Genomic DNA, 14,439 nt, shown 5'->3' with positions numbered 1-14,439 from the left:
ATGAAGGAAAAAAAATTAGACGTTAGCGAGACTCTTGAAATGAATGAAATGGAAAAATGTGACCCGCGTTTCCAACCCGTAAAAGTTATGGGTAAGCAACCGAACGGAGGATAAACGGGCGTTTTCTCTGTCAGTATTGTTGCGCAGAAGAGTCAATTTAGTTGGTTGTTCTGCATGGGATAATACTGACTTACTATTAAGGATGTGGTGATGAGGTAAAGTCTAAGAAATCCGAGTAATGTTTGAACTGTTACAGTGTGAGATACGGAGATGGTTAAACTAGAGAAAAGCGCATTTTCAAGCCTAACAATATGCCGTTTTAAAAGCTTTAAAATTCTGAGTACTTTCGGAGATACGCCTGAAAAAAACCGAAATTTGCTGACTTCGTTTTTATTTATATTCCCGACGTTATTAAGAGATACGGAAAAACAAGACACTTTCTCATTGACACTCTTTAGGCTCTACAAAACAGCATTGCGAAACCATCAACTTTTTGTTTTTATAAGGCGCGTAAAAAAAGTATACCCTGTATTGAATAGTATATTTTATTACGAATTCAACGATGTATGATAGTAATATTCTGCAATATTTAAATTGGGAAAAATGGCTTTTTATTAAATTCTGAAAGTTTTGGTTAGTCGGCGGTAAAATGATGGCGCTGAGTAAGGAGTAGTGGGCTATTATTTTTTGAGACGATTTAAAAACTTTATTCATATACGTAGGTACCTCATATGTTAGTTAATTAAACAAATTCGTTAAGAACTAGTTACTAGAAACCCAAAAAAAAAAAAAAAGACTTTAGATTATAGATTATGTTCAAATTATTAGAACTGTCTAATTTAAAGTTAAAACTGTGGAATTAAAGTTTGTACTGCTGAAAAAGCAAAAGGCATTTCGCTTTTTGTACGACACTCTCATCCACCTTTTCCCTTCAATATAAGTCTCTACGTCCATAATTCAGTAATTTGCTTTTCTTTTGATTCACAAAACTATTCAATTCTTCCTGCAAATGTACCTTTATTAATCCACTGAAAGTACCTTTATTGCCTCCACTGACACTTTTCTAATTAAGCAAAATCATTTCACTAATTAACATTTAATATCATTTGGTATTTTATTCTTGGAGTTAGGAAAAAGCACATTAAGTACCCATTTTACTCCTCAACCAATTATTCCATAGATCAGATGTGTCTGCAGTAGCAAAAAGTATAAATTTTTTAATTAATTCGTGGACAAGAAGTCTTTTAAATATTTAAATTTTTGGATGTTACATCTAATCTACAGAAGAATAGATGTATCACTTTGTAGGTGTATGTAAATAGACTGGACAAACAGTTAATTAAATACTACAAAAATGAATAAATAAATAAATCTAAAATGTCTATGTACAATGCTTGTAATTTTTTTTTTAACAAATCAAGTATATTTTTGTTTCTTTTAGAGAGGAGATAATTAACTCATTGTATTTAGGGCATTGTAAGTACGGTTTTGATGTTGTTAGATAAGTTATATTTAAGTCTAGAGTCTTTATATTTAATACAATCAATTAGTATATGCTGGACTGACAGGAGGTAAATTGCATGTTTCACATTGCATTGGCTGGTTACCTTTTTGTACTAGATATTCGTCGGTAATTTTGTGTGACCTATTCTAAGTCTGATTATTACTACTCTGTGTTTTCTTTCGAGGTTTGACATTTTATTTCCTTTGAAAAAATTTTTTTGATACTATATAGTTTCTTGTCTTAAAGGTTGTATTAGATTTTTAACAATATTTAGGGACTTGATGTTATAGAGTATGGAAAGTTGTCATCCTTAGAACCAAATTTGGGAGACGCTGTACGGAATTTTTTTAAACTATTTAATAATAAAGTACCGCTAGACTTCTATAATTAGAGTTGTTAAACTGTAATGGTAAAATTATGTACATGTTATTATAAAATAAATACATTTAATTTTTTTAATAATAAATTGACCATGCAAAAAAATGTTTTTATTTTTTTTTCCTTATATATTTGAGTTGGGAATACTATTCCAGGTTAAAACCCCTTTTATAATTGTTCTTGTTTCTTTTTTATCTCTGTTTAATTATTTCTAAGTTTTAAATTCTATTCTTATTATAATTTTTATTTTTAAGTTATATCATTCTTTGTTTTAAATTTAATGCTTAATTAATCTGTAACTTAAGACTTTACATGTAATTACCAACTTTGTGGTATTGTCGAGTATTGCAATAAATAAATAATTTGTCTATCCTAGGGGTAGTTTTCCGCAGATGTGCAGATTTTTTTATCGAAATAACATGACCTCCCAGATTAAATGTTTTAACAATTTGGCTCCCAGTTGCTCTTGAAAGTGTGTATTTACGGGCAATTCCAGCCTGACGAACGCCTTTTTTATAATCAGCAATAATTCATGACTTGATATCAACAGACAACAATAGGTATGATTAAAACTTATAAAACACCTGGAATTCTGCTAGCTCACTGAATAAATTTTAACCAACAAACTAGATGTCAATTTACTTTTGATCAGCTAGAAACGCATTATGCACATATGCATTTTTTGTTAACATGCCATAAGATCTTTGCAATAGCTTCAAAATAAATAAAATGTATAGCAGTGGGTTTTGTGGAATGAGTACTACCGATTTCTATGATACAGTAAGAAAAGATATTAACTTTTTAGCTCTTGTAACAGAAGAAAGGTTGGTTTGTCAATTTACTTTTGGCTACCAGTGTACGTCTTTTGACTAAACAAAAAAAAAAGTCTTACCAGCAACGACGGAATCCTTGATTTCGTTCAAATACTGTACTCCCTTGGTACAGTCGACCAAAATGTTGGGTCCGGTACCGTCGGGACCGAAACACCAGATCTTACGGGCCTCGGTGACGTCGTAGTCATACTTCTCGCCCAAGTAACGGGCGCGCGCCTTGAATTCGTCGCGGGGATTCACTTTGCCGTCGTCGATATCTTCGGCGAGACCGTCGGGCATCGGTTGGGCCTTCATGAACAATCTAAGAAAGAGAAGAAATGTTATAAAGTTTTTTATCCCAATTTCGAGATGCATTGTGAAGTCACATCTTCGCTATAAGATTTGTTTCTGCCGATCATAATATGCCCAATATCTCTTTAATACAGTATTTGTTCTGCATATATAATATTGTGATGGTGAAATATTTGCCGATGATTTTAAATTTTATAGAGCAATTAAGGACTGCGAACTCCTTCAGCATGACCTGAATAGAGTAATACTTTGGGCAAAACATAACAAATTATCTTTTAATGTTGAAAAGTGTATTACAGTAAATTTTACTAGAAAAAAAGTGCAAATTAATTACAATTATAAAATGGGTACTAATGTCTTAAAATGTAAAACATAAATAAAAGGCTTTGGGAGTAGTTTTCGACGATAAGTTGCATTTCGATGCTCATATTAACACAGTTTGTTAATATGGCATTTAAGATTTTAGGATTTATAATTCGTAATGCCTGTAACTTTACTAATTTAAAGACCATTACTACTAGTGACGCGAAGAGTCCGGAATAATCGTTCGTTCGACCGACAATGAAATACAAGCGAGACGGGTGCATTCGACACAATCATCATGCGACATAATGGACATTCGACACAATACCCGCGAAATATTTTAAACGTTCGAGTATGATCGGTTGGGTCTTTTACACGTCAGCCAATTTTTATTCGAAATAACTTAGTGTTGTCATCTAACACAAAATAGGGTTAGGTATAGGTATATTATTTTGTTTACATTCGAGTCGTGCTTACAATAATTAGTTTATATTTATCGATAGTTTGCCAAAAGTTATTAATTTGTGAGTTGTGAGTTCTTCAGTATATTTGAAACTTTAAGATAACTACAAAGGACCTGGGATGATACTTCCTGATACTGATTAAGAACCACTATAACTAACTTTGTGTAATTTACTACTTGGCCTCCTATCCTGTGATTCTTTTTCTTAGAACATTAAATACCTGCATTATACTTATTGCGAAGTGAAGAGGAATTTGACGCCAAAAAAACGTACCATCACTTGGGAAAGTGCAAGTTTTTGATCTACCAAAACCAAAAGGACTGTAATAGACTATACAGTTTTTAATTTACTTATACACACACTTATTGCTATCAAGTAATTTGTGACTAACATTATTTCTGAATTGGTGTTGTAAAAAAGTGCAATGAGTTATTAGTTAATAATATTTATAAGTAGGAAAAGAAACAGGTTCTTAGAGAATATCATATATTACAGCCTTATTTAGATTGAGCCAAGTTTTCATTCATATTGTTGAGTTTTGTCAGGGCTGGAATGTATACAAATTACGGTAACAGTTTACTATCTTATCGACTACCCATTTTCAAGATTAAAAAAAAGACAGGTACATAGGATAGTGAATGTCGTATTCAACATAATTTCATTGTCGGAGACCAAAAATTTCAATTTTTTCAATTTTATTTTTTTTTAAATCGTTTAAAAAAAAGTAACTATATTAAATAATAACCCCTGGTGTAACAGTTTACTATCCTATCGAACGCCGTTTTTTTGTACGAATTTAAAAAATTAAACAGTTACAAAAGTTAATGTATGTCGTATTTATTATAAATTCGTTGTCGGAGACTCAATAATTTGATTTTGATCAGTTTTTCTTATGAGAAATGATTATTCACCCAACAGGTCCTTTTTGCACCTAGCGCCTTTTTTATATAAAAAAAAATCACTACCAACCCAGCTCAGCACCAACCAACCCAACCCAACTCCGATAATTCAGTGTCGCGAAGGGTTTTTTCGGTACGTATTCTGGTAAGTGATTTCCGATTTGTTGTCTCTCTCGTCTCAACATAATCGAGTATTTCCGAGCGGTGTGTTATGTGTCGAGGTCACCCTGTTCGGGCGCTCGCGGAGTCGCTTCGGGAGTGTGTCGAATGTCCATTGTGTTATTTGCCTGTTTTCCATACAAGCTTGCACGAGGCTCACGAAGTTCCACGTTCCACCGGCTAAGAGAATCCTAATTAAATCGTCCGGACAAATAACCCGGCAATCGCCAATATCCTCGCGTCGCCTTGCGTAAATATTGTTTTATCTATACTTATTGTACTCATTTAGAAACATAATAGACAATACGAGAACGCCCAAATTGTTTAAGGGTCGCCTGACCTTCAGAAGTTTTTTTTGTAAGCAAACCATTTTTGTATTGATATTTTGCATCGTTTAAAATATACTTGATTTATTACATACGTAATTAGCTACTTTAGTTTTAGCATTATGTAGAAATCCGTAAAAACGAAATGTCTAATGAGTTGCATAATGCATACCTTATATTCGAAAAACAGCTATAAAAAACGTTTATCGGACGGTCGAGCATCGAGCCCGAAACATGGCATAATTTGCCGAACAGGCGAGACGTCGAGCGGATGAATCCGGAGAAAAAACCGAATTTTCAATTCATCCGAATCAATATCGTCCGGATAATGAATTCATCCGGATTTTTACAACACTAATTACTACTCTCCATAATGTCTATGTTCGCAGCATATTGGAATATGCCTCGATTGTTTGGTGTCCATTCTATTCAGTTTACGAACAAATGTTGCAAAAAGTTCAAAAAAGGTTTTTGCGGTATTTGTACTATAAAAAACATGGTGTGTGTCTGATGGATATATCTTATGAAAACCTTTTGACAGAATTTAATTTAAAAAACTTACTTACAGAAAAACTGTGTTGCCTCTTGTTGTTTACACATAAGATCCTTCGGTAAATATTCATAACAATAGAGATTTAGGAACTTTTTACATAAAAAAAAAACAAATACCAATTTAGGTAAAAAGTCGCCAATTTTTCGAATGTCCAGTGCCGCCAACCTACTATTTCATATTGACATATTTTACAAACCATTTGGGAAATTAAAAAAAATATATCTAATGTAGAATATTTTTAAGTTTTTTTTTAAAGTTATCTAATGTGTTATCTGGGGGGGGCAAAGAATCTATTTTTTTTTAAATTTTGTAATATGTAGTGCTTACTTACTGTGCTTATTAGTCATTAAGGACCAATTGTAATCATTTAATGGACTTTGTGTTGTAGATTGCATAAATAAATAAAATACTGCAATTAGAGCTCTTTGTAGACTTTGTCTAGCTAATGAAAGGTACAGCACGTGTTGTTCGGCTCGGTTGCGCAGTAAATTTGTTTACGCCGCTGCCAAAGCAACGGTATCGATCGCCCCGATTTGCATATAAACAGTGCCGTTGCGTTAATTCTTATATTTGTGTTCTGTGCCTTTAAATTAAATTAAATTGAAAAAAGGCGCGGCGCTACAGTCGCTAATCGCGCGTTATTACGGGACAAAACTTGGCGCAGCTTTGAAACAGACGGTGTACCTTTCCTTTTGTGCAAAATAGAATCTTGACACTTTGTTGCACATACAGGATGTCTCAAAAATCAACGATAAGCCGAAAATGGGCAATAGACCGGGTGCTCAAAAAAAGTCTTGAAAATAATCTATCTTGAGTACTTTTAAAATTATAGGCATTCATAGAAGGCCGAAAAAAATTGACAGCCCCTGTTGATATTTTAGTACTGTGGTTACAAATTTTTGAATTTCTTAACAATTTTTTTTAATATATCCCTGACTCACCCTTCGATAAATTACCAAACTAAATTCAAACACAACTGTTCACATTTTTAATAAATTATGAGATTTTTGCTTAGTAAGACAGGTAATGACGCAACTTAGGTCATTAATTAAGACCTTTGCTACTGCAGTACATTGCTATCCTCCGTTTACTACGCACCTTTCTGTATTCGTGTTGATATCGTGTTTTATTTATTTTGGCTTTTTTGGATTCTCCATGAGATGCATGTTTCAACAATCACACGCTTATCGATAAATATCGATATAAAATTCAATAAACCAAGCCAAATTAACGTAAAAATCAAAAAAAGCCAAAATAAATAAAACACGAATACAGACAGACCAAAACAACTTGGGATTGCCTTTTAAACCAGATTAAATAGCCAGCATAGGCACCTTTAATTTTGATTTTTACAGCAGCTCTAATGGATCGGTATCCGCACTTCCAATAAATAGTTCCGTCTTAGTTTTTAAGTAAAAATGTATATTTAAGCTTGATAAGGTTAATAATTTCTTTCAACCATACTGGATATTTTTTAATTTATTTTGGTGGTCCTAGGAACGGATTTGAAGTACATCATTAAGGTTCTTGACAGAATTTACTTGGAATAAACTGTTAAAGGAGATAAAGGATTGAAGAGAGTTTAAGCAATCATTACAGGTTAAAAATAAATAAATCAGTATTGGAATACCATGTATTTGTCCAGTTTTACAATACAATATATTCTCAAATAGGTGTCCAACAAGAAGAATCTTTAACCTCTTCTGAAGCTTCAGAAAAGATGAAAATTTCTTCTTCTAATTGAAATAAAATAATTTGCACAATAAACTGACTTGTATTCTCTATACCGTAGCATGTCACCATAGGACATAAGACTAGAGGTCCCGTGACAGCGTTTAAATATAGAGAACTTGTATAAATGCTTTCCTTCCATATGCACTGCCGACAATGTAATCATTTTCGAGAGACATCCGGAGATGCCAGTGCAAAAATTGTATTGCGGCTCTGTTGTGCTGGAAGGACACTTTTATTTATTTATTTATTTATTAACCGAAAAATCTTTTGCAATTTTACATAGAACGATTAAACCTCTTTAGTATGCAAAAAATGTTTTACATACTTCCAAGTTCCACTTTCAAAGTTTCTAAGTTGTTTCATTATTCTGGATTGATTCTGTTTTAGTTGTTGGTAATGTAACAGAAATTCACTACATATTTGTAGCACCCTAGTGACACCATCAGTATATTTCTTTAGAAGATTATTAGATTTTGAAGTTAACTTCATTGGGTATGCATAAAGTTTTATTAAACTGAAGCAATAATTTCCCCATTTTATTACTCTATACATTTCTTAATTTTATTTGTAAAATATCGACTTTATCATCATTTAACGGGCAGTTTTCTTCACTAAACTTCCTTGACTTATTGCATGATGTTCGAGAGGGTTTTTTCTCGACTCATTCCTGTCATACCGATAACTCCACTAAGGGTCGGTATTAAAAATATTTTTCAAAAATTAACTAACTTTTACCATCAAGTTACCCTAAGCAATAAAATGTCAGTTTTATAAACGTCCCATTTCTTCGTCTTCGAAACGTTATTAGGGCCATGTGCTTCTGTCAAAAGATGAATTTTTCGTGTTTTTATTTTGGCTTGGCCATAGATATACTTCTAGAAAGAAAGCTTACCTACAAGCTAAAAAACTTGAAAAATGGCGGCATTTTATATGACATATCAGATGCTTGACAGTCCGGTAGTCTCGAGGAGATAATTAAATCGTTTTTTTACCGCCATCTATATGTCGAGGAATAGAAACTTTTCCTGTGCTAGGTTATATTCAAAATTATTGACAGAATATAATATGTCAAAAACCAGAATTTTCTTATAAAGTTAACTTTAACTGATACCTCATCCACCCAATTAAGTTAACTTCTACATTTTAAAGTTAACTGTGACATGTGACGTTATTCCACAAGTTAACTTTAAGTTATTTGTCAAAATAGTTTTATAGTATTGACCCTAAATCAAACGTAAATAATTTTTATTTCTCGAGTTTCTAAACTTGACATACTCGTGAGATTCGCCCCACTACCTTTGTATTAATATTTATAAACCTGAATGATTACGTATGTTTACTGACATTGTGACTAGATATACCTAACTCTCACTTTTCACTAATGACAAAAATAAATAAACAAATAAATAAATAAGGCTGTTTACCTGTTGTGCTTATTGGGAGACTTGGACAGACACATCTGGTCGGATTCCTCGCTGACGGTTTCACGATAAGAGACGACCGGGTCGGACTTCTTGATCGGGATGCAGGCGTGGTCGTCTTCCAAATCCTTCAGGCAAATTTCCAAGTGCAACTCACCGGCACCGGCGATGATGTGCTCTCCCGACTCCTCGATGATACATTGGACCATAGGGTCGGACTTGGCCAAACGTTTCAGACCTTCGACCAGTTTCGGTAAGTCGGCGGGGTTCTTTGGCTCGACGGCCACACGTACGACCGGCGATACGCTGAACTTCATCACCTTTAAATTGGAAAAGGATGATAAATATGTATGTCTTTATTTGGTAGCAAATGCACGCTGATAAGGTGAAAAAGTCGATTGTCGTTTATATATCCTTGTCTCAGTTTATAAATTAGAGGAGTATGGGAACAAAGTGATGTTTTTCTTGTATAATTGGACTCATGGTATTCAATAGGTTTATGGAGTTGATCATATTTTGTTATCCTTTGGGTTTAACTTTTGCCTTTTCTATTACACTATTTTTATGACGGTTCTTAAGCCATTTTATAAGATTAATGACTAAATTGTTAATGTATTTTTATCTATAATTGTTTTCCGTCGACAAATAAATAAATAAAACAAACCAATTCGTACCTTCAAGTTGTGTGCGTCCTTAAATGTGGTAATGGTGCCGGTTTTGACCAAGAACTGATCGACGCCGACCAAACCGCAAATGTTGCCGGACGGCACGTCCTCGATTGCCTCGACGTAACGGCCCATCATCAAAATGGTCCTTTGGATCGCTTTCTCGTATAGATCCTCCTTTTTGCCGGGGGTGTAGTTGGGACCCATGATACGGGCCTTCATCCCGGTGGCCACTTTACCGGAGAAGACGCGACCGAACGCGTAGAAACGGCCCTTGTCCGACGTCGGTACCATTTTCGAGATGTACATCATGAGGGGGCCGTTCGGGTCACAGGTCTTGATGGCTAAAAGAAAAAAAAAACAAAAATATGTATATGTGACAAAAATATGACGGGAAAACTGTTCCAGGGGTTTTTGCGTGCGTTAGTCAGCATCACCAATCAGTCACAGGGTTCAGACTGGGGCGGTAATGATAATCATCATAATATTAACTGCAGGGGTTCTCCAAGGTGGCTGCTGTCCTGGGACAGTTACTGTTTCTTCTTTATGTTAATGACCTTCCTTAGTTCCCCATAAAGGGTAGGGTTACTATGTTTGCAGACGATAGACTTTGTTTTAACACCGATTTATCATTATTATCGAAATCGCTATCGAAAACAAGTTTAAGTTTAGTTTCAAATGTTCAATGAATTCTGTCACTATCAAAAAAGAGCCTACTTTCAACTCCACATTGTTACAAGTTTTTAGGATTGTCAATTGATTGCAAACTTAAATTCTAGGAGCACATAATTAATGTGTGCAATAGGGTGTCATCAGGTTCTAAGCCCTTCAAATTTAGACATTTACATGACAAAAAAGCTTATCATGCCCTTGTGCAGTCACCTCTTTGCTATGGGATGTGTTTCTGGGGATCATGTGCCCATTATCGCTTTAATACAGTATTTGTTCTGCAAAAAAGACCAACTAGAGCCCTTTGTAGAATGAGGTATCATGAATCTTGTCGGCATCTTTTTGTCAAAATTGAATCTTGACCCTTTGTTGCTTATAAATGCTTGAAACAATAACTGTGGCCTTCAAAAAGCACAAGCAGGACATTGAAGGAGGCAGTTCAATTGAAACTCGCCTTACATACACCCTTCGATTGCCCATTCCACATTCAGAGTGAAAAGTTGTTTTATTTACATGGGTAAGAATAAAATGTTCAATCACCTTCTTCGATTAAGAAGTCTCAACTCTTATATTAGATTTAAAGATTATTAGTTACTAAGGCATATTATACTCTGGACGAGCAGTTTCAAATTGTAAAAAATTTGCGAATTCTTTTTACAACTTTATTGATTGTTTATAATAAGATGGATTTGTTATACATGCTTGCCTTTTGGGTTGTTACATTATTTTATTACAAAATTAATTTTTCTCTTTGTTTGAAGCAGTTTCGGACCATCCAAATTATGTGCACAAATTTTACAAGATGTCCCGGAAATTTCGTACCGTTCTAATGTCCGATTCTTGCCAATATTTGTAGCGTAATATTTTGATATGAACTCTCCTTTTTCTAATTGGCAAGCGGTTTAAAAACATGCAATTTTTCATTTTCTTTTCTAGGTTTTTCGTGACCTTTTGAATTAAGCTGGTCACTTTTAATCGCTTGCCGTTTATTATTCAAGCTCCACCGAGTGCAAATGAGCGTGTACTACAATGGCAAGCGGCATAAGATGATACAAAAACTTAAAACATTTTCTACAAATAAAAACGCGTTTTCAAATATGGCCGTTAAGCGTACGGAGTTGCAGACCCACCTTTTTTGGCCCACTATCGACCATCAAAAAAAGCAAGCGGAATAAAATCAGACACTTTCCACGAGTCATGCTCTTACGGTCTATACTGTAATAAAAACTCTTTGTAATTAAAAATTTTTGTTCTGTATGTGTATTTAGAAGTATGGCGGCTTGTGCTTTACAAATGTGGGGGTCGCAGCTGTAAGGGCCAGTGATAATGAATGAAGACTGAAAAACCGGCCCCAGCGGAAGCGAAAAAATTTTTTTTGTCCAAAATAAGCAAAAAAAAATACCCGGACCCACAATGTTAACTAGTGCAATATTTTTAAATGCAACAATTAAATAAAAAAAACAGAAACGGAAGTCGAAATAACTTTTATGGCATCATACCCTAAAAATAGACAAAAAGCGCATGTCGTACCTATAATTTATTTAAAGAGAAAATCTTTCAGCAAATTTATCAATAACTCTTTGATTAAAATTGGAAATGCATTCGATAAGGTACCCTTCTTTGGAAAACATTGCCAAGTTTTGGCATCATGATCACAAGGCACAAAAAAATCCTAAAGTCGGCTTATTTCCTTGCAAATTTCTTCTTGACATACATTAAACATTGTTTGCAAAATCTCATTTTGGATGGTCTTCTATGTACCTCTGAATACTGACGTTTTTTGTAAATGGAACCTCGGCACTAAAATTAATCAAGCCTCGGAAAAGTCCCTGGGCGGCTGTTCTGTAATTTTGGAGGAAGTGACACTTCCTCCTGAGAGAAGGGATCTCACGTCACGTTCCTCTCCCTAGGTATAAAAATTAGTATTCTGTAATAGCAGTGACCATGTGGTGAACGATCATCACGATCATGTAATTCTTACAGCGTTGCCAGATTCTCGACCAATAGAATACGCGCGTTCATACGTTCGACGCGCCGCTGATCTGACAAGAATTTTGACATTTGACGTACCGGATGCCGGGTATTTATTATTTATTTTTTTGTACAACAGATTAAAAGACATTAATAATTGTCTATGTTAGTGTTACCACTACAATAAATTAGAAATTAGATAGAAGTAGTCTGTGGTATTAAAATGATAGAGTGTAATTGATCGACCCCCATGACCAATGGACAAAAAAAAATTTTAACTGAGTGGATGAAAAAACACCCCCAGCTACAAAGTAGACTATTTTTAAATTTTACAAAGAAAGACGCCCAAAACTTGTGGGAAAACATCACTGTAACGCTAAATGCATTCCCTGGGGCATCCTGTAAAACTTGGAAGCAATGGCGAAAAGTAGGTGAAACATTAGAGCAAATAAAAACAGTTTTGAATATACCTTTCATTTTTAGTCTTGGCAAGATTTGAAGAAAAACAAAGGCAAAAAATCCATAAATAAAAGCAAAATCCATATTATGGTTATTATTATACACAATAATAATAATCGGAGGGATTTTTTTATAATCAGAACCAACAAACGAAACAAAACAACGCTTTTTTTTGGATTTTCATCGCCCACGCGTCTTTCTGTCACCTGTCTCGGAAGTTAGGTTAGGATACCCTTCTCCCTCACAATTTAGCAGTAGAAGTGTGATCACGCATTTTTCGCACGATGTGAGCGCTCCCCTGTTTACAGAATAAAATTTTAGTAATTTTCGAGTGAGCTCCGCCCACTTCTCGTGTGAATGTTGTTTCACGCGTTTACAGAATAGCCGTCCTGATTAGAAGAGTCATGACGTAGACTTATCGTGTCCTCTAACGCGAGATCGAAAGCACCACAAAAACGTACACAATCTATAATAATGTTTAGAATATATCGATTTTGTTTTACTTGTTCATTATGCAGCTCAATATTTCGACGATATGCGCCACTTAATTGAGCTGCTACATTGACACTTCCAAAAAGTGAATATTGTACAAGGTTCTTCATGTGTATTGCCGATGATTGAATGCTTTTTAATGCGGTCTCCGGAGTTATTAAGATCAGTAAAACATACTTTTGTCCAAGAAACTTCCCCTTCAAACAATAAACAAGGGAAACAAAACAAAGCATTTTTTATTCGGCATCCAGAAAGCCACGGATGTTTCTTGAACAGATCGGGATTAAACGTCCTCGTAAACGTTCTTTTTCTGCTAGAAACAGATTTGTATTTATTTTTTGGTTGGAGGTTGCGCAAACCTGCAAGCCTAATGGAGAGCCGCCATTGCACTAAAGCCTTAAGGTCCCATACACTAACACGTGTTTTTATATTTTACTTTAGACACAAATTTTGTAAAAAGTTTCATGCTTTGGACACTTAATGCTAAGAAAACGTTAGACTGGAAAAATTCCTAATCTCAGCTTTAATGGGTTAAATTGATTGGAAACTTATTCTAGGCTTTCAAGCCTTCCAAAGTTTTCCTTTAACAAATCGTATCGATTTATTCTGATTGAAAATATAGATTTACATAGCGTTTTTTAAAGTTAATATACACCTTAAATTTCAAAAAAAAAAATAATCATTACCTACCTATAGCGGCTTCGTCGTCGTGCGGTCCCTCGTACAACATTTCCATCCTGTACTTTTGAGCGGTCACGGGCGACGGCAAATGGATCGCGATCATCTGAAGCAGAGCTTCGCCGGCGGGCAACCACGTCCTCATCACCACCTTCAACAGCTGCTTGCCGTCCTTGTCCTTATCCTCGTGTTTCAAATTGATTCCCAACTTGGTGATCAGCGACTCGTACTCGTCCTTCTTGTAATTCATGATCGCGTCGAAGATCTTGTAGATCGGGTCCAGGATGTACATGCAGAACGACCGTTTGTTATCCGCGTCCTTTTGTTTGCTCCACTTTTTCGTTTTGCCGTTGAAAAAGCTCTCGCCCCACAGACGGTTCATTAGTTTTACCACGTCGATCTTGAACTTTTCCGCGTACATCTCGGCGAATTGTTTTAGGGTGAAGGCCCAACCGTGGAGACCCGAACCGAAACCTACTGAACCTTTACTGGGGTCAACCTAAAAACAATTTAAAAAAAAATTATATGAATTTCAATTCAATTTATTAGTATATGGCATGTGGCATTCAATTATTTGATGACCAATAATAATGTAAAAAACATATATTCAATTTATATATAAAGAAATATTCAATTTCAA

General features: G+C 34.7%; 1 protein-coding gene and 1 non-coding gene across 3 annotated transcripts in view; both read right to left on the bottom strand.

Annotated features, from left to right (window-relative positions):
* LOC126743060 (eukaryotic translation elongation factor 2) overlaps positions 1–14,439 on the bottom strand; it is a 39,662-nt gene that overhangs the window by 12,205 nt on the left and 13,018 nt on the right. For both annotated transcript variants that reach the window (XM_050449990.1, XM_050449991.1), the window contains exons 5-8: positions 13,812–14,298; positions 9,540–9,874; positions 8,869–9,185; positions 2,775–3,016 (exon numbers count right to left, since the gene is read on the bottom strand). In XM_050449990.1, the coding sequence (XP_050305947.1) occupies positions 2,775–3,016; positions 8,869–9,185; positions 9,540–9,874; positions 13,812–14,298 (1,381 nt within the window). The remainder of the gene's footprint in view (positions 1–2,774; positions 3,017–8,868; positions 9,186–9,539; positions 9,875–13,811; positions 14,299–14,439) is intronic.
* Positions 9,953–10,019, bottom strand: LOC126743452 (small nucleolar RNA SNORD31). The gene has a single exon (XR_007662877.1). It is a non-coding gene; the product is annotated as a small nucleolar RNA SNORD31 (small nucleolar RNA).

Source organism: Anthonomus grandis, chromosome 12, assembly GCF_022605725.1.
Source record: "Anthonomus grandis grandis chromosome 12, icAntGran1.3, whole genome shotgun sequence".
Taxonomy (NCBI): domain Eukaryota; kingdom Metazoa; phylum Arthropoda; class Insecta; order Coleoptera; family Curculionidae; genus Anthonomus; species Anthonomus grandis.
The sequence above is the reverse complement of the archived record's forward strand: the minus strand, read 5'-3'. Positions and strand labels throughout refer to the sequence as shown.